General features: G+C 39.4%; 1 protein-coding gene across 7 annotated transcripts in view; it reads left to right on the top strand.

The window, feature by feature from the left end:
* ph-p (polyhomeotic proximal) overlaps positions 1-23,726 on the top strand; it is a 189,933-nt gene that overhangs the window by 136,064 nt on the left and 30,143 nt on the right. For 5 of the 7 annotated variants that reach the window (XM_087345879.1, XM_022075382.2, XM_022075385.2 and 2 more), the window contains exons 3-11: positions 3,934-4,288; positions 5,173-5,424; positions 6,038-6,268; positions 8,089-8,217; positions 13,272-13,359; positions 13,987-14,129; positions 16,189-16,429; positions 18,481-18,725; positions 22,349-22,482. In XM_087345879.1, coding sequence (XP_087202005.1) covers positions 4,193-4,288; positions 5,173-5,424; positions 6,038-6,268; positions 8,089-8,217; positions 13,272-13,359; positions 13,987-14,129; positions 16,189-16,429; positions 18,481-18,725; positions 22,349-22,482 — 1,559 coding nt within the window. In that variant the 5' untranslated portion in view covers positions 3,934-4,192. Of the gene's footprint in view, positions 1-1,366; positions 1,565-3,933; positions 4,289-5,172; positions 5,425-6,037; positions 6,269-8,088; positions 8,218-13,271; positions 13,360-13,986; positions 14,130-16,188; positions 16,430-18,480; positions 18,726-22,348; positions 22,483-23,726 lie in introns of those variants that run through there. The other 2 variants (XM_022075390.2, XM_022075384.2) reach the window with 2 other exon arrangements.

The following is a 23,726-nucleotide window of genomic DNA, read 5'->3' on the forward strand; positions in this document are numbered from 1 at the left end:
GAAGTTAAATTTGTGGACTCTTGTCGTTTTGCAAATGATCGATTTATTTAAACTCCGCGGTTATGAAAACATATGGGATGAGTGGAGGGGAATAGTTTATATATATAAATTAGGCAAGGTGGGTCTGAAACCACTTCTCGACGTCGTGCTTTCCCTGGAATGGCCTCTTCTCCTCAGGCTTACCAACGTCATATCATTCATACTTATCATCTCTCCAGTGCGTGCTGCATGCTTTGTCAATCTCATACTTGATTTCATCATCAAATATTTGATAAAGAGTACAAATTATGGAGTGTTTCTTTTTTTCGTGATTACGTCATCTGGGTTTCCTCCACATATTCGTACAATACGCATTTTTTTTAAAAAAAAACTAACTTGGACTCGTCTGTCATGACGTGTTACTATAGTTGTAAATTATGGACGCCACAAACTCAACGCACACTGTTGGAGGGGTTACGTTAGAGAATATGATGAATCTCTGGGGGGAATAAGGATGGTTATTGCTTGAAGGTTGGAGGGTCCCTGGAATCGGTGTGAGCTTTGGAGGAGGGAGGGATTGATTCAAACCTGCTTTGCAGTTCCCTGGTCTCCTACAAATACAAAATTGTTCAGGGAGGAGAGACAGGGGAACATTAAGTTGATTGGTTTTTTCTGTGAGTGAGGGGTTCAAGAGGGAGGGAAATATTCTGTAACTAGAAGACGTAATTTTATTTTCCTGCCACGGGTCTGATTTAGAAGGGCGTGTGACGTTTCCTACGTTGGTAACGCTGATTCGATGCACGCAGAGATAAAATATTTAGCCTCCTACTGCGTCCGCGCGTTAAATTGGGTGGTTTCTTGATGATTAAATGGGCACTAAGTACAGTAACACTCGACCTTTTTCACCTCATTGGCTCAGTGTTGTATGCGTCTTTTTCTTTTCTGTAGTCATGTTAGGTTTCCTTGTCTGCGTTTATATATTGCTTCGGAATCATATCTGTTTTTTAACAGGACCGAAAGTGGCAAATCAGCATTCTTTTTATGGGATCCCATAGGTTGGATTCTGAGTCCGAAAACTAAATTTTTCTCATTTTCTTCAGACCCTTCAGGCTTGCTTTGAAATATTCTACAATAAATTTTCTTTCCACCTTTTAATTTCAACAACCTACGTTTTCCCGTTCCCCGCTATATATATATATAACACGAGCAGTTGTAAAAATATCAAATCAGCTGAAAAGATGCAACACCGTTGTCGTGATTTGCCCTCATGATGGAGGGAGAAAGCATCTCTTAAACGTTGGTAAACTTCTACCAGATTGATTACACAGGGCTACAGCCCAGAATACAGCATCTTTGTACTCACCGCCGTGAGAAGCAGAAATTTTACCCAGACGTAGTCTGACGTCACCATTTGTCAATAAAACACTCTCACGGAACGCTTTCGTGCAGTTGCATGTCGTATCATGTCGCCGCCCACTGCCAATTAATGATGCAATTATTATAATCATGTGGTTTAAAATAACTTCAAATCATCATATATTTTCCAAAAGTTGCATATTCTCTTAGGTCAGAGATGCTTGTTACGGTGTGTAGTGATTAAGTGTGTCTGATGTTCCCACACAATTATATTTTCGTGGACAATATTCCACTGAAGACTTTAAATCATGCACATCAGATCTTTTATGGGCATGTACCGCCTTTGTTTTTAGATTGTGTTCGAACTGTCAATGACAGTGTCAGTAAAATTATGTACACAGGTATTGTAGTTTGTTTTAGGTTAGGTTATAGTCGTGAAGGAAGTGTTATATATAATGAACTGCATTAGGATTCAGGAATGTAATAGAAATAGGAGTGCAGATTTGTTTACAGGTTAGTCTTGGAAAATAATTGGAAACTTTCCACTAAGATACAAATTTTCAAGTAAATGTAGGCAGGCATACTGTTTTTTGACTGAAATGAATTTTATTGTTCAGGCTATACTAAAACTGATTATTTCTTTAGTACTTCTATTTGAACTTGAGCTTTTCCTTGCTATGTCCACATTTTATAACCAGTTAGCTATTGTTATTAACTAAACATCTGTATCCTACCAGAATTATAACAAAACAAGTTGTAATTAAATGCTGACTTAAAATAAGTACTAATTGTGAATGACTGATATGATTAGTATAAATTGACCACTTAACAAGAATTGTGTGTACCACATATGAAAACCCATGTTTAAGACATTGAGGTTATGTAGGATGCATGAGAAAACAAGAATGCAAAGCAAAGTTTGTGGCTAAATTTTAAAGATAGGGACAAAAATGGAGTTGGAGAGTAACTGAGGTGTTATTGTTGGAGTTTCATCAGAATAGGAAGATACCGAGGATGTGAACTAGCTGAAGACGATCTAGCGGCGAGCTGTTGTAATGACGAACCTGTAGGTTTCAGATCGATAGGCAACTTATTGAATAGATAAATAAATTCAGTTGTCATGTCAGTAAGAACCTGTTCAAGGCAGTTTGTCATTTCTATTTCTGTTTTTTAATGCAGTAATACCTGTTTTAAATTCACATTGACACATTAACATTTTTTAATTTCAAAACAGGTTCCCATTTGACTTCTAAATAAAAGTAGTTCATAGTCTGAGAATGATGCTTTATTGTTAGTGAATTTTAATTTTTCTGTAGAGTGTCGAATATGCACCCAAGAAAGCTGTAATAGAATTTGAAAAGGCTGGAATTAAATAGCCTAGTTTATGATTAAATATTTGAAGGAGATTATAAATTCCTTATAGAATAACACAGAAGTTCTTTTATAGGCCAGTAGGGAAGTTAGTTTAGAAATTAATATCACAAACCAAAATTAATAAGTCATAATTAATAAATAATTTGAGAATGTTTAAAAATGTGTCTGTGAGTGATATTAAGACACAAACAAGTCATTTGGTGAAATTAATGCAGTTAAACGACTCTCATCATGCCGTCTCCTTTCCAAAATGCTGATTAAGTTTCATGAAACAGTAATTCTTCCATTTCTTTTGTGTGGATGTGAAACACAGTTTCTTATTTTCAAGGAAGAACATAAATTACAAGTTTTGGAAAAAAAAAAACTAAACACTCAGGAAGATATTTGGTCCTCAGAAGGACAAGGAAGTGAGCAATTTAGGGTATTACGTTGTAAGTAGCTTTGTGATTTATGTAGTCCACTAAACTGTTCTGCACATATTTTGATGTTTTGGAATATTTTTTCTCAGGTAAAGCCCAAGTATATTACTGAACAAAATTGTATGCACAGAAAGCAAGTATTCACGCAGAGATGACTTGTATTCTGGGTTGTATCGCCAGGTAGTCTGTTGAGTGTTTACCGACGTTTCAGAGGACCTCGCTGCCTCCATCACCAGGCCAATGGGTCGCCCTGATGATGGAGGCAGCAAGGATGTATGAAATATTGGTAAACTTTTACCAGACTACACAGCGCTACTACCCAGAAGCCATCTTCATGCTTGGTGCCACGAGAACTTGAAATTCTTCAATGTATTCAGGCAGACCATTCAATAATTTCTTTGTCCTTTGCATTTTCTTGTGAATCAGGTTCAATTTATTATAGAAAATTTTACATTGGTGTATGTTCTCGGAACAGACCAAGAGAGATGAAGGGCAGATAGGAAAGTGGAAGATGGCAGACAAAATGCAAATATTGGTAAAAGGAGACAGTTGGAGAATCCTACACAAAAGTCAACCTTCAAGTTTGAAAATGACTTAGATGAGTAGAATAAGACATGTCATCAGGACCGGAGATATTTTTTTAAAAGCGCAAGCCTCAAATTTGTCTGTTTTACAGTGTAATGAAAGAATATAGGGCACACCTCAAATGTGGTCCAGAAATGAGCCATCTTTGATCATGAATGTTAGAATATTCTTGTAGATATGTGAACTCATCGCTTACTTCTTTCGTTTGAATTGCTTACAGACAGATTGTTCCAAGGGAGCCAGAGTCCAATAAAGAAAACACCTTCAGCGTCCAGGAGTGTGCCGGCGAGGGGCAAGATGTAGAATGGCAGGCTCTGGATGTGCTGGTGAGAGAAGCAAACTGTAGGCGGGAAGATAAAACTGAACTTGAGGTCGAGGAAGAACAGAGTCAAGATCTTTCTCCCCCACTGTTTGTTCTGAGGAACAAGCAGGGTTTCGCTGCGGTAGAGAGGCCTTTGCCGAAGTTACTGTCTATAAGTATGAGCGACGGTAAACAACAGCAGTCACCCGCAACACAGCCCCAGCAGCAGACAGCCGCAGTTCTTGACCAAAACGTGCAGCAAGTTCAAGTCCAGGTGAGTGTCCGGAAATCCTATCCACATCCCATCAGGAAACATTGTTTAAAGTTCTGTTTATTGTTTTGGATGTCTTCTGTCAAGTCTTGGCTCTCACGTCGGCCATTCCGATGTTTTATGGTCTTTCTCAGTCCTTATAGATTAAAATCCAAACATCATCTAGAATTTGCTCTGTCTATTTAAGTTATAAGAAGGCAGCGACAAAGATTTTGTAGATGCTTGATGTTGGTGGACTGAGGACTTTCCTATGTTTAAACCTTGATCCAGAGACCAGCTATCCCTTTATTTCTAACAGGGATGGACAGTTTTATCCTGACCTTTGTACATTAAATTAGGCCACAACTGCTTCCTTGCAGTTTGATATTCGAATGCTGTGTAGTGTCAGTTGACATCTTTAAACATACGACGAATATAAAATACAACAAAAACACAGTGATGATGGTGTTAAGTGAATGCATGTACATAGTGTTATAATGTAAACAGGAGACTTTGTTCTGTTCTGGCCTGAAACTTCATCTGCTATTGACCAATGAAATCAAAATTAAGTGTTTGTTCTTCAGGGTCTCTTACAGTATTATGTTCGAGGTGATAAGATGCTGGTTTTTATATACAAAGACCAGGATTCAGTCTAGTTGTAGTTTATTTTGGATTTGTAGTAGTTAGAATGGCGCTGAGAAAATTTTTCTATCCTCGTACTAATACAACCTGAGTGTGGCCATTGCACGAATGATACATTCCCCTTGTATTGCATGTGTCGCATTAACCGCTGCACACTACAGCAAACTGCAGGATGATACATAATATCTCATTTAACTCTGTGACAGTTTATTGGTCATTTTGTCCATCTGTGTGTTTTTAAGGATATATCTATCAAGGCAATGAAGAATTTTTGGTCACAGGTCCAGATGACTCAGCAGCAAGCACATGATGGTACTGGAGGAGTGCAGCAGCCGACGCAGTCGCAGCCTCCACCGGGGGCAACTGGTCCACCTCAACATGTGGTGCAGCAGCAACAGCAGGTGGCAGTATCGCACCAGCAGCAAGGTACACCCACGGGGGTGACTGTGGTTTCATCAGGCGTAGGAGGGGCCCAGTGCATGCAGGTCCCCAGCTCCAGTATACAGATGCAGCAGCAGGTAGCTCAAGTACCACTGTATATTTACTTCTATAGCTTGTAATAGATGTGAATCCTATGTTCTATGGCGCAACAGCCCGAAATCGAGCCTTGGCCTACTCCCATGTGGGAGGTTTCTTTGTCTTTTGAAGTGTGCGTCTGTGAGTAGTGAGTGACAAGCCCACGGCCTCTCCGCATTTTCTACTCAATCCCTATTTGACTGCCAGAGCCATCTAGTAGTGAATCAGTAGAGACTTGGGTGAGAAATGGCCGCTGAATTTTGCTTGCGAAACATCTCATTTCATGCTTGCAAGGTTCTCTTACGTGCCGTAAATCTACGACTTGGGACCGCCGGCTTTACTTCCCCTCCGAAGGAAGTCGTGCTTCAGATTTTTATCACCCCTAAAATCCATAGACCTCAGCCTTCTTCAGAGGTCTTGCTGCCTCCATGATTAGGGTAGATTGCAGCAGGGATCTCAGAAACATTGGTAATCTTTTACCAGACTTTGTGGAATTATGGCATTACATGTCAGAAGACAGCCATCTTCATACTTTGATGGCATTTATAACTGGCAAAGGCGCTCTGGGCAGGATTTCTTGTTATCGATCACTAACGTTTGTATTACGACCAACAGCAACAACAGCAGGCACAGCAGCAGGTGGCAGCAACAATGCAGGCTCAAACGGCGATAGCCCCAGCTCCCATGCCGTCCCAGTCGGGCACAACCACCATCACCACTATGTCGACATTGCACCAGCCCTTGCAGCATCCTATGCCACCGCCCACACCTCAACCCCTGGCACAACACCCAGGAGTGCCCCATTCTGCCCAGATGCAACAGGTTTCTGAATGGGGACATGGCCGGGTAAGTGACCGTGGGGTTACGTTATCTATGATTTGAAGCTTTGACGGCGACGTAACTCAATAAAATGTTCTGGCAATCAGCCACGTGTACTGGTTAAAAGAAGAAACTGATGTTCCAGGGACCACCTCTGTCCCTGAAATGTCAGTTTCTACTTTTAACCAATTGATGGGGGACATCATAACCCTGGCCGTGGGGACAGAGATGGTCCTTCAAGCGTTGTTTTCTTCTTTTAACCGGTTGAGACGGCTGATCACCTGAGAAGATTTTATTGGGTTACATTATAGCTTAATACACAAGTGAAAAATTGTTGGCCATCATGGAAATTGAACTGAAATTCCCAGCTTGGAATGTTCATGTCCATTACTCATTTATATTTGTTTTACTTACATGACATTGTAACATACTGAACTGAACTATTTAGTTTGGTACAGAGGTGCTTGGAAGACTAGGTATAAATAGGAGGATAATATTAAAATAGATATTGAAGAAATAGGATGGGAAGTTGCAGGCTGGATTCATATGGTTGGGGGTAGGGGCTGGTGCTTGACTTTTGTGAACACAGTGGCAAACTTCTGTGTTCCTGATTAGTTGAATGACTGGTAGCCTCTCAAGAAATACTCTGTCGCATGGTGTTTTTTTTTTTTGTTTTTTTTTTTAGTTATCAGTCTTAGGATTGGTTGGCAGCCCCATTACGGGGCTTTATCTTGCGAAGGTACCACGGTGGTTTTGCCTTGCCTTCCGTGGCCAGTCTTTATCCATCAGACTAGAAGGGGGACGCGGACAAACATTCGTGCCTTGAGTGGGACTCGAACCCACGGTCCCAGTGGCCATTCGCATGAGGTCCATGCCTCTGACCGCATGGCCGCTGCGGCCGGCAATGTTTTGTTAGGGACTAATAAATAGTAATAATTTAAATTTGTTCCTACCTTGATAATGTAATTTCTTTCAAGCATGTTAAACTTTGTTCAGTGCACAATTGTATCAACAACACTTGGCTTATTAATTGTAATTAACACATGGAATTATTCAATGAAGATCAGTGTTTTCATACTTGCCGCCATGGAAACCTGAAATCTCACCTGGTCATTACTTGATGATCATTTCAAGATGATATTAATTTATACTGGTCTCTAAGGAGAGGAAATGTTACTGAAGGTAAAAGATATTTAGAAGGTTAAATTAACCTGTTATTTACTTTTATGCTTTGCGATACCTTTCTACATGCACATCAAATAAATTTTTATGTGTTTGTTTTCGGTTGCTGTTGGTGGTTAGGGCTACTGCACATGTCTGTCTAATGGTATTAGAAATTAGGATGGATATAGTTCATTAATGAAGAATTTTCAAACAGATTGAGAAAGATTTAATAATCTTGGGTCAACTTTGAAGAACATACACGCGCAATGCAGGACGATTATTTAGATGAGAACCCAGAGTTATGAATGTCGATAATGTCACATTATAGAGGGCTGGGGCCATTTTGGCTCTGTCATGTACTATTCATTAGTATAGCGTGTAGTTATTTTCATTTTTACCGGTGTTGCGTAGTAAACTACATGATGTAAGTTTTGAGGTTTTCACAGTGGTGATTTTGAAGATTTCTGGTTTATTGCGCTGTGTAGTCTGGTCAATGCCCTGATAGCGGAGGCAGTATGACCTCTGAAACGTTGGTTAACATCAACCAGACTACACAGCGCAACAACCCAGAAGACAGAAATCTTCAAACTACATGATTCCTTCACTTCTGCATAATTTTCCCATCTTATTTAACAATATGGCACACTTTCATTTGGTGTAAATTAGGCAACGTCATATTGCAGGTGCAAGTGATCCAGCAGCCTCTGCAGAACCCCACATACCTTCAGCAGCTGTACAATACGCAGGGGCAGCTCTTGATGCCCAGCAACCTGCAGTTGCACCCAGCTGGAATGAATCCATCCTCAATCCATGTAAGTCTGACTTTTCCTCTTTTATTACATTAAAATTTCATATCCAACATTTATTTAGAATTATTTATAGTTGTGTCATATTTGCATATCAAGGAATTATATACCAAATCTACTCTGCAGAATACCTTATTTTTGCAGGTATGTTCCTCTGTGTGTATGGCGCAGCATCAGTGTTATTGAGACTGCAGAATATTTTATTATCCACCTTTAATCAGTAAATTATTCGGCATTTAATAAAATAGTAAAATGGACATTACGTTGTCTCCATTTATGATTTCTATCTTTCTTAAACTTTATGTGGAAAGTTTACTGAAGCAATTAATTTATTTTGTATACATTAGGGATATTGTATAATTACCGAAAGTTAGATTATTTGTAATTATTTCTCAGAATTTCAATCTTGGGGTCCGCAGTGGTGGCGTGGGTATTGTGCCGCCTGGTCGCAGGGACCGTGGGTTCGAATCCCACTCAAGTCATGGATGTTTTTCTGTGTTATGTTGTCCTGTGTACAGGTAGAGGCCTTGCGACGGGCTGATCACTCGTCCAAGGAGTCCTACCGAATGTCCATAGATCAAGCCAACTGAAAATTTGGGGACCCGTAAAGGGTACCGGAAGGTGTACAGACATTGTTAAACCGGAAAAAGAAGAAGATGATATGTAGTGGCAGTTTTCAGTCTAAAAACAAGAACATTAAACCCCTGAAGTTTGTCAGAATTATTCAAAACTTTTTTATTTACTGATTGGCCAAGTACCACGAAATCCTTCGCAACGTAACATCGTTAAGGACGCGTTCATTAGAGTCAGAATGAAAGATGTCCCCTTAGTTGTTGTTTTGATTGCCAAAACAGAGTCTGGGGACCTTGGCGAGTTTTCAGTTCACGGCGACTACCCCTACCAAATCAGGTGGCACTGCAGGTGGAACTTCTCTGGTGCCGGCCAAACTGACTGCAGCTGCATTACCATCCATGGCAGCACAGGTTACCCACCCATTCATATAGTTGCTTACCTCCTCTTATCACAGCCTGGCATTCCAGTGCCACAAGTGATGTCGCTTCTGATACTAATAAAGGCCATTTAATTTTGATCAGCAGTACAAATGTGAAAAACTGGAATGGTATTAATTTTTGATAAGTTTGCTCCTGTTTTAGAGAATATGACTGAGAACCAAAACAAAATATTTCTTTTTCCCCACCTCTCCATGAATTATATTGATTATAAAGTTTATCGACGTGAATTTGTGTTTAGTCGGAAATCAAAACGATCGAAGTTACACCGGTTGAACACAATCACAGGATTGTGATTATGCTTACGTGCTTGAATTTTCACAACTGCAGTTTGGTATTGCTTAAACAAGAAACTTTCGTTGCTGTTCTGAACTCTGTTCACAAAGCGAGATTTGAGGTTCTTACATTGTCGAGTGTGAAGATGGTTGTCTTCTGGGTTGCTGCTCTCTGTCATCTTGTAGAAATTTACTGACAATCAGAGGCCCTTGTTTTCTCCTTCGGAATATTAAACTTCTACCAGACTAGATGCCGCAGCAACCCAGAAGGCTGCCTTCTTCTGTTAACTAAACTTACAGAAATATAACTCAACACCCAAAAGAATGTGATTTAGTAATGTATTTAGGAGCCATTAATTAAAAATTTCATTGGTCCAAAAATGTTCGCATCATAGTTAAACTGCTAGTTTTATATGCAAAGCTAGCAGACAGTCAGCATAGCAGTAAGATATCTGATTTGTTTTTGGAACAAACTATATTTTAATTTTGGCTTGATAAGCTATTTCTTATGGTTTTCTGAAACTAAATACTTCCATGATGTAGGCCTTAACCGTGTCATCCTAAGACTCACTATTCATAACGATGCTCGCAATGCACACTCGATGTATTTAATTTCTGTAGTTAAAACTGAAACCGCCACAGTGGTCTAGCGGTTAGAACGCTGGCCTTGTAATCCTGGGGTCCCGGCGGTGCCCAAATTTATAACTTGTGTTGGGCAAGGCCGTGGTCTAGGCAACACGGAGTTTTCCTCCGGGGCTTCCCCGGTTTCTCCGTGGCATCCCAACAATTACTCCATTCACACACAGAAGAAGGCAATGGCAAACCACTTCTGGATCATCTGCCAAGAACGTATATGAACAGGTCCCAGTCCGAGAAAAGGATGGAAGGATCCTGTTCATAATATGTTGCCAACCTCCTGTAAAGGAGATGGCATAATAAAGAAGAAGAAGTTGAAACTGCATAGCTGAATTTCCAAAGACTGTAATTTTGAAGGTTGTCAAGCCTTGATAAAATTTTAAGATATTACTGGAAAAAAACAAACACATTTCAGCATCCAACTTCATTGTAAATTAATTAAAATGGCACTGGAATGTTGTTTTACCCTATGGCCGATACAGCAAAATCCTGTGCACAATTTGCTGGGAGTTTTAACTATCAAGGGCTGCTTGTAGTTATGCCTCCTGTATCTGGGGCTTACTGTGGTGAAGCGTCACTCGAGTCTTCCCATACAGCACAGCCGCAACTTACACGTCCTGTGCCCAGGATAATATTTGTCTCTCAGTCGTTGGATTTGTATGTCTTGTCAAATTTTGACACGTATATTGTCAAGGTTTAGAAAATCATGGCTAGAACTGTGTGGTGTTACCTGTTTTTTTGTATAAAGCAACACTATCTATATTGGGTACCATTTCTGAAAGATGTGTATTATTTCTGGGTTGAACCTGCTGATCATATCATCTTCACAGAATTGGAGTTCTCTTATTATTGTGCATCAAAAGAATTGCAACATTATTACGAGGTAGAAGGAAATGTAGGCATAGGACAGAGCAGTGTGTGCTGTGGTAGAACTGCTTGTTTATGGAGGTTTGAAGACTTGTGCTGCGGATGCTTGGATTGTAGATGGTGGTTGATTTGTTGGCTCGCTTGGTTACATTGCATTGCACTGGTTTGTTCTCGTGGCTTATATGAACTGAATATGTTAGCTTAAAACTTTGCATACCATGTAGTGTATTAGAATATAAAATAAGTAAACAAACAACTATTAACACTATAAAAAAGACACTATTGCCATACGCGTTTCAACCTCAAGAGGTCATCATCAGTGGCATCAAGGAAATTAATTCATTTAATCAAATGGTTTAAACTGGATTTAGAAATAAATAAGGTGTTTTACAAAAGTATTTCAAGTGACATTGCACTACATTTTGTTATTCACAGAGTAGAACTATGCGCTTAGCTATTGATCCGATGGTTCGGTGGCCGTAGCTGGTCTGCGGTGAGCTGTGGTTGCGTTGTCCGTACCTGTGAACTCCAGAATCGTGGGTGAGAGTCTCTCACCCACGATTCTGGAGTTCAATAGCTAAGTGCATAGTTCTACTCTGTGAATAACAAAATCTACTGCAGTATCGCTTGAAATACTTTTGTGAAACACCTTATTTATTTCTAAATCCAGTTTAAACCATTTGATTAAATGAATTAATTTCCTTGATGCCACTGATGATGACCTTGAGGTTGAAACGCGTATGGCAATAGTGTCTTTTTATAGTGTTAATAGTTGTTTGTTTGCTTATTTTATATTGAATATGTTAGCATCTATTTCCTTGTGCTCTGAATCTTTAAGGATCTATGAAAAATTATTAATTACAAAGTGACAGCTAACAGAGGTATGTTTAATATACAGTGTCCCAAAACTGTGTATACGCATAACCATTATGTACATAAGCATTGTGTATACACTTTATGGGACATTCTGTTTATGTCTGTTTCCTTCTTAAGGTGATTGGTTGTCACAAACAAAACATTGTGCAATACAATGTTATTTTTTTCGTTGGAACCAATTTCATTTCACTTTAAAGCAGATTGGCAATCCTGATCAACCCATGCAGTCTGTCATGGACAGACAGCAGGCTGGTGGCAAAACCAAAATCCAGATTTCAGTTCTTTATAAGTTTAAGGATGCTAAGGTTTATTAATTTACTTTGGATAAAAGAGATATGCTATGCAAGCCTGAAATAATGTGGCTTTTTACTCTGTGGATTCAGATGTACTGTGAGTAAAGTCACCTGTAGTTTCTTGAATGTGTCCAAAATATTTTGAAGTAATGTTTTGATAGAAAAAAAGAATCACTTTTGATTTGTTGACTGCAACTTGAGCCCTACTGTTGCTTAGTATATAGTGGTTATAGATGTTTTTGCAACCATTTAAAAAATTGCAGAGAATCATAACATCAAAATTGGTTAACATAACCAAACTTTTTTGTTTATATTATGTCATGATTTTGTAAACATTTTTGTGCATATTTTATTACTGTTACTTATAAACGTGATTTTTACATCTTTAAAATTTTATCTGCACTTGCAGAATTTCTTATTCTTAGTTACAGCACTTAAAAATTAATTACAATAATAAGGTATTGTTTCTTTAGTTGTTTAGAAGAGAAGTTTGTGCTTTTTATGGTGGACACATTGTTACTATGGCATTCTCAATTATCTCATGCTTGAGTCAGGCTTTAAAGTAGTCTTTATTTCCCATATTATGGGTTTACCTAAATTTTAACATTGTGAGCCTTTTCTGAGCCTTACATTTATCCACGTTTGTATCATTATCTTTGTAACTACTCGACACAGAAGATTCATTTTTATACGCCATTTAGTGTAGATTGTAATGCTGTGAATTTACATTGAAACGTATCATAGCAATACATTTCCGTAAGAGAATATTATGAATAAGGTAATTGTTTTAAACTGGAACTGTGAGATAACAATTTTGAAAGGACCAAAAATATATTTTAATAATTACTATGTTGGACAAATTTTGAAAATGTTACATCATAATATGCAAAGATATAAAATCATCAGAGAAAAATTGTTAAAAATTCTAGGTAAAATCATGAAAATTTTACATGCCTCGGTGGTCTAGATCTGGGATTTGTGCAGGCCTGCATGAAACTAATGCCGATACTCTGAATGGAGGGACTGAATTAAAATATTGGGTGGTTATACTTTTGTATAGTACCACTGTTACAGATTTTAAAGGTTTATGATGTTATTTGTAGGTAATCACAGCTGGGAAGCCTTTTCAACCAAACCAGCTCCCTCCTCAAATGATCACGACCCAGAAGTCTGTGCTTCAGGGACAAGCTGGTAAGTCGTTGCTTAGTATAGAAACGTTACGAAATTCTACAATTTGAGGTGAAGTCATGTGGACTTCTGGGTTGTGGTTGTAGGTGATTATAAAACTTTTAGGGAAATGTTGGTTCCCAATTATAAGACTCATATCATTACTTGGAAAACCAGAGACTGCTCTGGGTTTTTTTATCAGTTACTGGAGGACATTCCACCAGCTGTTTACAGATTACAACAAAGCCTGTGTTTTAGTTAGAAGTAAAACATTTTATAGCATTGTTTAATTCAGTGTAGAAATGAAGGTAATTACATTAATTAAAATGTGCTTGAATGAAACCTATATTAAAGTCCATGGATTTGTTTTATGCATTTGAAATTCAGAATGGTCTGTAATAGTAAAGTCTGAAGGAAAGAACCCGCTTGTCAGATGCAGGAATATATGAGAAGATAATATTAAAATAGATTGTATTAATAAGGACTGGTGGTGTTCTGTTGAGAACACAACAATGAACCTTTGGCATCTATAAATGGTGGGAAATTTTTTCACTAGGAGAATTTAGTATTAGATTCAGAAGAAAGAATGTGGTGCATAGAATTAATTAATTCTGTACAGCAAGGCATTACATATCCTTTTGTATATTACAGCTTCGTTCCCTGGGTATGCAACGATTCCAACTACGACAAATCAGACGCTGGTAATCAGCCAGTTGGGTGTAATAAGTAACCAGCCGAGCATCTTACCTGCCCACTCTGCCAGTACAGGTGCCAAACCTACTGACATGCAGAAGGTAGATATTACTGCATCATCTCATGTTTCTAACATTAACAATTACCCGGTGTCCTACGTGAGGGATTAAATGCAAGCGGTGCGAGTTGTGTGGGTGAAGCGGAAATATCAAGTCTGAGATCAAATATTTTGATATTTTCGCGCGAGTCACTGCGCTGGCCAGTAAGGCGCATGCGCAAGAAAACTCTGACCGTGCAGTACACGGAAGGCGCATGCGCAGGAAGGCCGTGTGCTTCTATTGCAGTCTCTCACGTAGGACACAACAAGCAATTCCCCGCTTCATATGACACCCCATGCTGCTTATGCAGCTCGCATAGCTCGCTTGTTATCTCTTACGTATGACATTGCCTTAGATTAAATAACCTTTACTGCCTCCCCATTCTACTCTAATTTGAGAACTATACCCGCCTAAAATTAAATCTAAGAAAATGAAAGACTGCCTTCGTTGAAGGATTTTGTGACTCTCAAGAATGTAGAGTGGAAGGTAATGTAAAGTTACCTTAAATATGTGGAAACAACTTCAGTATTTATTGATTAATAGTCATATATTGCAGTTTGATATCATGCTTTTGAAATGAACCTGGAAAAGAACGTTCCGTTAACTTTGGAAAGTGTCGATCCCCAACACTAACAAAATATGCACAGAATATTTCAGTGGACTATTGGAAAGAGGAATTTTGAAATGTCTGCATAATTTATAGTTTATTTAGCAGTGTTTTTTCAGTAGCTCAGGTTATATAGCGTCAAATCAGAGGATGACAGTGAATTGGAAAGCATGTGGAAGGAAGCGGTGTAACCGCTCTCTTCCTTCCTTGCTGATCGCAAGGAGCTCTACTACAATGATGTTGGTTGGGATTGTTGGGATCTCTCAGGGTTTGTTGCTTAGCTCAGCTTGTCGATATGCATCGACTCGCTCTCATTCGGTGTCACGGCCAGTTCGTAACAGCCAGATTGAAAGCACGGATTGTTTGGAAGTAACACACTATTTATTTAGGACCTTCGTGATCCTTGATGTTTTACACTTTGTAGATTTTACAATCCTCACAACCACACACTGACTTCACAATTACCTCCTTTCTTAATACTGTAACTTTTAATGTAATGTATGAATCTTGAATACTGAATAATCTTGAATGCTGAATGATCTTGAATGACTCTCTCTCTGCCAGCAAAATAACCCTTTTTTATACCATAAGCACCCTTAGGGCTCCACAACCAAAATTCCCAGCTTTGCCCAAAAGGAGATGTAACATCCAGTCCTATTGGTGCGGGTCCAGGTTCAGTTTGAAGAACTTCCCCTTTCCCACCAATCTTCAGGGAGTTCCTCCCACACTTTTACTTCCAAAAGGGCCTCCCTAACTAGGGGTAAAACACACTTAGGCTAAGAGCAGGTAATTCTTGTACCAGGGAATTTCCAAGTCTGGAAATTTCTGTACATAAAGTAGTCCAACCCAAGCTTACAGTAGTTCTGAATATAAAGGAAATACAAAGGAATCATAAACTAACAAAAGAGAAAGCAGGACAATAAGTGGCTAATACAAAAACCATAAGACCTAGCACATAAATGTTGGGTTTCTTAAAAGTATAGAATTAGCATACACCAGTACAGGGATTGATGAGCAGTTACAACAGTCATGGCCTAATTTAAGGCATTGTCCTGGCATTTGCCTGGAGGGACTGATGAAAACCATGAAAACCTCAATCAGGATAACATCAAATTTGATGAAAGTACATAGACAGATGCATATTGTGAAGCTAATGGGCACATTTTTGAAGTTTATGCAATATTTTTATGGAGAAATACTTAATGTGTTGTGTGTTGAATACAACATGCCTGAAAAAGAGAAGCAATATTTGGGTAATGTGTGTGTGTGCTCACCATAAACAAGACGTGGAGTATGACCTCATCGAAACAATCATAATAATAAAACTTTTCTAACATACTGTCACCGCTGGTTCAACCAGTTTGCAAATTAGGTGGTTGGAAGTTGTTTGTTTGTACTAAGGATGATTTGTATGCACTTCTTCAATATAAGGGTTTTGTTTTTTTGTTGCCACAGTACACTACGTGTGGTGGGGGTCGCACTGTGCAACAGAGCTCGCAGCCAATGCAGTTTTCACCATGGCAGTTTGCTGGCACATCTCTTCCACAAGGAATCACATGGGCTACAGCCGCACCAGGGGGAATTCAGTCTCCCACGGCTCTCCTCACAGCTCCCAACCCGATCTTTATCCGAGGACAGCAAGATGGCACCGGCATGTTCATCCAGAGCCCACCTCCGCAGCTTCAGTCCCACAACCGTACGTCTCAAGATAGTAACACTGCTGTCTGTAATCTGAACAAATACGTTTGCGTTCCTTGACGAACGAATTGAATCTGTGCGTCTAGTTAATACTTTCTCTAAAATAGTATGGAAACCATAGGTTATCATAGAAGTTCTACGAAGCTCTACTAAACATGTTTGATTAATTGACTGATGTCACACAGTCATATTTCCGTGCATGTTTTAAATTTTTACAGAAATTGCAGGGTTAGATTAGATGTAAGAGGCAAGAGATATATCTGTAGGATATGACTTAGCTCCAGAATACTGGGAACGACCCGTTCTTCAAGTGCCTGAGCACTGCGGGTCCCAACTATTCGTTGGCTTGATCTATAGACATTCGGTGGGACTCCTTGGATGAGGGATCGGCCCGTCGCAAGGCCTCTACCTGTACACATGACAGCATAACACAGAAAAACGCAGACAAATATCCATGGATTGAGTGTGATTCGAACCCACGGGACCAATGACCAAGCGGCACAAGGCCTACATCTCAGACCGTGCAGCCACTTTGGACCCCAGCTCCAGAATGTTCATAATTATTCACAAAAAACATACTTATTTTTGTGTTGTTTTATTTGAAGAAAAATAATTTGGGAAAAAACAAGTCATCAAAGGCTAGATTCTATCCAAGGGATGTCACTAGAAGTGAGAACAAAATATTTTTATTGCAAAGGCCAGGAACAACGAGTAATGTAGGTGTTTAGGCATTTGGTTGAAATAAACTTGTAATTCATTATATGAAACTTGTAGCACCAGAAATGAACTCATATGTACGAAGTTGCACATTTCACAGCTATTAACAGTGTCTTTGAAGATCCATATTCCATACTATGTGAGGTTATGTTTAAATGAAATTATTGGCAGTTTAACTAATTTCCTGATTATCCTGGGTTGATGATTGTTACAAATAATATTAACTGAAGTTAAATGGGCACTATATTTTTTCTTCTCTCCTATTATTACTCTGCCAGATTAGTTTGGGTTATGAGGAAAATACATATGTAGGCAGTCAAAAAGTTCCCGGAATTGTGGTATAGCACTGTAATGGTATGACATATGCCAACGCTTACCTAATCTCCTTCAAAGTAGGACCCTTGCGCACAAACATGCTCCATTGATCCTGCCATTGTTGGGCGCACCGGTAAAAGGCTTCGTTTGGAATCTTCCGGAGTTCAGCTGTCGCATTCGACACATCGCTGGTTGTGCAGCAATTACTCGCCGAGAAAATCATTCCTGTCATCACACAACCACCATACTCTCTGGATCTCGCTCCGAGTGACTTCTGGCTGTTCCCTACTCTGAAAATGGGCCTCTAGGGGGCACGTTTCGCAACCATGGAGGACATCAAATTGAATGCGACGGTCGAACTCCGGAAGATTCCAAACAAAACCTTCCGCTAGTGCTTCCAACAATGGCAGGATCGATGGAGCAAGTGTGTGTGCTTGCGCAAGGGTCCTACTTTGAAGGTGATTATGTAAGCGTTGCCATATGTCCTACCATTACAGTGCTATACCACAATTCTGGGAACTTTTTGACTGCCCCTCGTATATCTGTGTCAGTAAATGATGAGCTGCTGTGCTGTCATAAGCCACATGCTTGTATATATTTTTATACTAGTTTACACACACAGGTAGGGGCATTTTTGTGCTTATGTAGCATGTTTTGTAAGTTTCTGCGCTGGTTGCAATGACATCTATATGCTATGATTGTTAAGATGTTAATTTTTATAAACATGAGATGACTTCGGATAATAATCATTACAGATATAAAAATAACATTTTGTACAGTATGATTAAATGTTTTTATACAACAATAATTTAATTTTTGTGGGTACATTCCAAATGTGAAATAAAATGATTTTATGGATCATACTTTTACATATCAGGGAAGGGATTAAGAACTGATGGTTTGGAGTTGTGAACTGTTTAGTTGTAACATACAAATTAATAAGCTTTTCTGGATTAGTGTTCCTTGATCAATTCTGTGAAGTCATGTTAGAGCTACAATTGTGCATTGTATTTACAGCTGCACTGGCAACGCAAGCAGCAATGCCTAGTGTACAGCAGATGACAGGTAAACCAAGGCAAACCATGGAGATGCCAACCAACATCCAACCAAAGGCAGCTGTTCCACGAGCTCTGTCCAGTATCCTGCCATCTATGTCTGGTTCCCCCATCCGCCCAGCCAGCTCTGTCTCTACTCAGACTGGCGGTTCTGCGCAGATGAATGCCACCTCGACTCAAGTACAAACACAGAAGTCGCAAACCAAGGTTTGTTAATCGACGCATTTATTGCTAGGCATTTAAATCAAGGTTGTAATTAATCCCAGGGCTTAAATTTCACATATGCTGTCTGGGAAAAGAAAATTATATTTTCCAAATTTTGGAAAAGAAAAGAAATGAAAATTTTAAATTAAAATCTGATAGACTGGGAATGGGGTACTGTGCTGTCAGGATGCAGAACAACTCCACACCAACTAACTAACTAACTAGATGGCTTATCGAACCCGAAGGTTCATCACCGACTTAACCAAAGCCCTCCACCGGACCCTGTCATGGGCCAATAAAATCCAGTTGCCTTCAGCTTCTATCTCTCATAGATCCTGCTTGATATTATCCTCCCATCTTTGTTTAGGTCTCCCCAGTGGTCTCTTCCCTTCAGGCTTTCCAACCAATACCCGGTGGACACACCTTGTCCCATCCCACAACTCCACACAGAATACAAAAAATATTTGTTTTTCTCATGATCTTTTTTAAGATTGAAATTGAAATTTGGTTTTGGGGTTATGGTATTGTGTTTAGCAGCCTTTATTAATGAAATGTCACTCTTCCTGTGTAGTTTACAGATTATGAACTTAGTAGAAATGTTTGATTTTCATATGAGAGAAAGTATCGCAGAGGGTAAAATAATAAAACCTGCAACTTCAGTCTTTCCCTTGTGAAATGCCCAGTGACCTGTCACTGGGCCTCATTGCTGTGGGGTCTCCAGGAATCATTACACTGCCATCTCAGTGATGGTGTCGGGTTCGGGTACCATTACAATCTCTGGTTGCTGCATGTCAAGTTTCTTCTCTGGGTAGAGTGAGTTCAAGTTAGATCTCTTGGGAAATACAGTAACACAAAATGTGAATCTGCATAATACAGCGTGTTTCAAAAGTAGCTTTACAACTTGAGGACGAGATATTGGTGAACTGATAGGAGAAACATAGAATTTCAGAACATAGAAATGTAGTCAAACACTTCAAGTTTTATGCCCATCAGATTTTTATGGTTCAATGTGACTTCCATTTGTTATGCGGCAGACATCCCATCTGTAGTCAGTATCTTGCCACACGCGGTGTAGCATCTCCGGTGTCACTTCAGCAACTGTGGCGGTAATTCGAGTTCAGAGTTTGGCCAGATTTGCAGGTAAGAGTGGCACGTATACTTGATCTTAACAAATCCCCACAAGAAAAAATCTAAACGTGTTAGATCGGGGGAACGAAGTGGCCGTGCTGTTGGTGCGATCCGACCAATCCACCGACCTGGGAAACCGTTGTTGAGGTACTCGCGCACTTCTCTGAGGTAATGAGGGGGTGCACCGGCTTGCTGGAAGTGAATGCGTCCTTCCTGGTCAAGTTGAGGAATGAGGAACTGTTGGAGCATGTCCAGATACACAATGCCGGTAATGGTCTCCTCCATGAAAAAGAAGGGGCCCTACACTTTATCTTTGCTGAGGGCGCAAAACACATTAACTTTTGGACTGTCACGAACATGTTCAATGAAACTTGATGTGTTTGGCTAAATTTGTGCATTTAAAAATATTGCGCACGTCTTTTAAATAAATTTATATTCTCCTGCAAAGTTGTAAAGCTACTTTTGAAACACGGTGTATTTGCACTGACAAAATTGGATTAGATTTGTACACAAGAAGAGACCAAGTGCTTATAAAGTGTATGTTTGTTAGTCTTAAACACAGAAACTGCTGTAAAATACCAGATATATATATATTTTTTTTTTTGCAGTTTGAACTGTATTTAGAAACTGTTGCTTAACGATTTATGCTGAGATCCTTCGTTACATCTCCCAAACTAGAACACCACACGGGTTAACTCTAACTGCGAAGTTTTTAAATGTGCCTGATCATTCCTGTTATAAATGCTCTTGTACATTGTAGGAGGTTTAGTGCCAGGTAGTCGGGGTTCCACCTGCTTACTGTCTGGCAAGAATGAACTTTGTAGTTCATGGTATTTGAACTTCTGGGCTGTCTAGACCAGTGGTCCCCAACGCGGTGCCTGTGGGCGCAAAGGATTTTTCTGGGTGCCCGCGTTGTTACGGAAAGAGGTTATACTGAATAATGAAGGCCGTTCAACCACGAACATTATAAAATTAAAGCACAGATCTTGACTTACTGACACCCATCTTGATGATTGTTTGCGAGCAGCATCATCCTACACTCCCAAATTTGAAAAACTGGCCGATGAAATGCAGCGCCAAACATCACACTAACTTCCCACTTGAGTAATAATAATTGTACTTATAAAACTATGTATTTTTGATTGCATGGTTTCTTGTATCATTAAACGTTGTGTTGTTTTGCATATTATTTGGTGTCCATATCTTATTTGTCCAGAGAAAAGAAAATTTGGCTTTGTTAATTGGTCGGTGCCCGCCACGATCTCATAAACTCCCAAATGTGCCCGTAGGCACAAAAAGGTTGGGGACCACTGGCCTAGAGTATGGGGGTAGACTTTTTACTTTTATGATCAGTATAATCACGCCTAGACCACTGCCTCCATGGCATCCCAACAATAACTCCATTCACACACAGAAGAAGGCAATGGCAAACCACTTCTGGATCATCTGCCAAGAACGTATATGAACAAGTCCCAGTCCGAGAAAAGGATGGAAGGATCCTGTTCATATGGACCTGTCATCAGACAGAACACTAAATAATATAATAAAATATAATCACGCCATGGGCACAGTTACAAAAATGAAAGATACACTTGGGCTTCGTCTTTGGTGTGCCTGGCCGTGTAGTTACATCATCTGAATTTTCTGCTGGTATGTTCTGCGAGTATTCCATTCTTTCTGCATCCATGTCTGTATAAAAATTTAACCACTGCGTCTGTCTAGGGTGTGCTGTATCTGTAGTTTTATATCGGTCGAATAGAATTTAGTGGTCGGGGCATTGAGACATGGTATTCTAATATGAATCGTGCTATGTTGGCGTGTGGATTATAAATTTAAAGTGAGAAGCATATATGATTTTAAGCTTTTAAAATCTTCTCGGGCAGCCATCCACGTCAATATGGATCTGTACTACAACATTTCAGAGACCTCCTCTGTCTCCATCATCAGGGAATGATGTGATGTGTGATCACGGTTATTTATATACAAACTTATTACCCCTTCCTGTATGGCCGTTGATAAATGGGGATTGAATACAAAGTCATCATTGAAACCATTTGCTCCTGCACCTGTCAGAGCGACCCAGTCCATGCTGTCTAAGAGCAGTAAGTCATCCAACTTTGATTAGGAAATTGCATCATCATCACCAGTGGAAATCCAACTGGTCTCCAACCAGTCTGTGTTTTTTAACACCATCTCTGGCTGTCTTGCGACCATATCACATCTGGGCACGTCAAAAGACTTATTCACCAATATAAATCTTAAAGTGTTGCTTGACATCTGAAAAAGAAACAGCGAGTGTATGGCTGTTGTGTGATGTGTTAGTAAGGAATAAAATTGTTTGTTAGATACAGTTTTATCTCTGGCTCTCTTTTTAATCTTTGATATAATAGCATCAACTCGAGTGTATGTTTGCCCTAGGATTTTCTGCTTTAAACATTGTTTGTTTGTTTTTTGTTACAAAAGTTACTTGGATAACTAACAGTCATTTTGATTTTCAGGTACGAACAAAAGTTTCTGTGCATCGCACGTCTCCTGCTCTGGGGAATGCCACGCAGAAAGCCGATGCCGCCAACCAAACCAAACCTCAGGCAGTAAGTCCTGCATCTCAGGCCCAACAGATGGCTGGCACAAAGTGAGTGCACAGTTTGCAGGTTTTTATAACTGTTTTGGTATAAAATGAAAGAATGTTTTTAACCACCAGACATCTCACAGCTTGATCATAAAACTGAACATTTTGTTATATAGCTTCTGTGGATTGTGTCAAGTGATGATCTGCAGTTTTCAGCTACTGATACATGGGCCCTTAATTGTAATATTCCACAGCATATCTGACCACAGTTATGTTGGAAATCGCTGATTGAGGTAAACTTGATATACACAGAGTTTTAGGGCTCTTTTTTCCTGTCTTTGGTTGTCTTCTAGAGATCGGTTTTAAGTATGCTGAAATATAATTTGCATCACTTTTTACTTCTTATATTAGTAGCTGTGATAAACTTAAAGCCCTTGAACACTAATCCTGTCTGTACTAGTTTTTTTTTCATATCCAGTACACACCATTCAGCATGGTGTGCATTGGTGGTTAGCAGGATTCATGACCCATCAGGACATGAGTTTGATCGGGACCGTGACATTTAAAGCTCCTGCTGTTACCCCTTTTTGCGAGATGATGATGAAAGTGGAGTAATTGTTGGGATGCCACGGAGAAACCGGGGAAATCCCGGAGGAAAACTCTGTGATTCCTAGACCAGTGGTCTTCAACCTTTTAACACCAGCGGCCCGGCGAAAATAGGAGAAATATTTCGTGGACCGGCGTCAGCCAGAAATAACAACCAATGTAGATAGAATTTTATTTATTAAATCTAATGTTATAAAATTATAATTGTTGGTTAGTGCGACATCTGCTGCTGCTTCTTTGTAAGCAAATTTGATATACATGGTTGCAGCGTTGTTTCTGAGAGACGAAGCGCTGCATTAACATCAATTCGATTTTTCTGTTTGGTTTTTATTACTGACATAGCTGAAAAAGTCTTTTCACACACATAGGAAGTCGAAAAAACGACCAAAAATTTGATAGCTTTATAACTCAGAGATGGATATTCTTTATCGAGAGATATCCAAAATTGAGGCAATGATTGCATTTTATGTCTGGACACCAGAGTGACATCAGAAGACAACTCGATCAGTTTTTCTTTCTCACAAAGATCAAGTGCGCATGATTTTATATCTTCCAAAAAGGGATTATTAATCCAGAGGTTACCTTTACGTGGATCTTCATTTTCAGGGAAATAATTATTAAAGTTTTCAGCTAACGCTCTTAAATGTTGGCTTATTATGTTGAATATGACTTTCTGGTTGATATCAGCAGCATTCAAAAAT

The sequence above is a fragment of the Zootermopsis nevadensis genome, unplaced genomic scaffold (assembly GCF_977971745.1).
Source record: "Zootermopsis nevadensis isolate Lab colony 2312 unplaced genomic scaffold, Znev_1.0 Znev_ptg000009l, whole genome shotgun sequence".
NCBI classification, from domain to species: Eukaryota; Metazoa; Arthropoda; class Insecta; order Blattodea; family Termopsidae; genus Zootermopsis; species Zootermopsis nevadensis.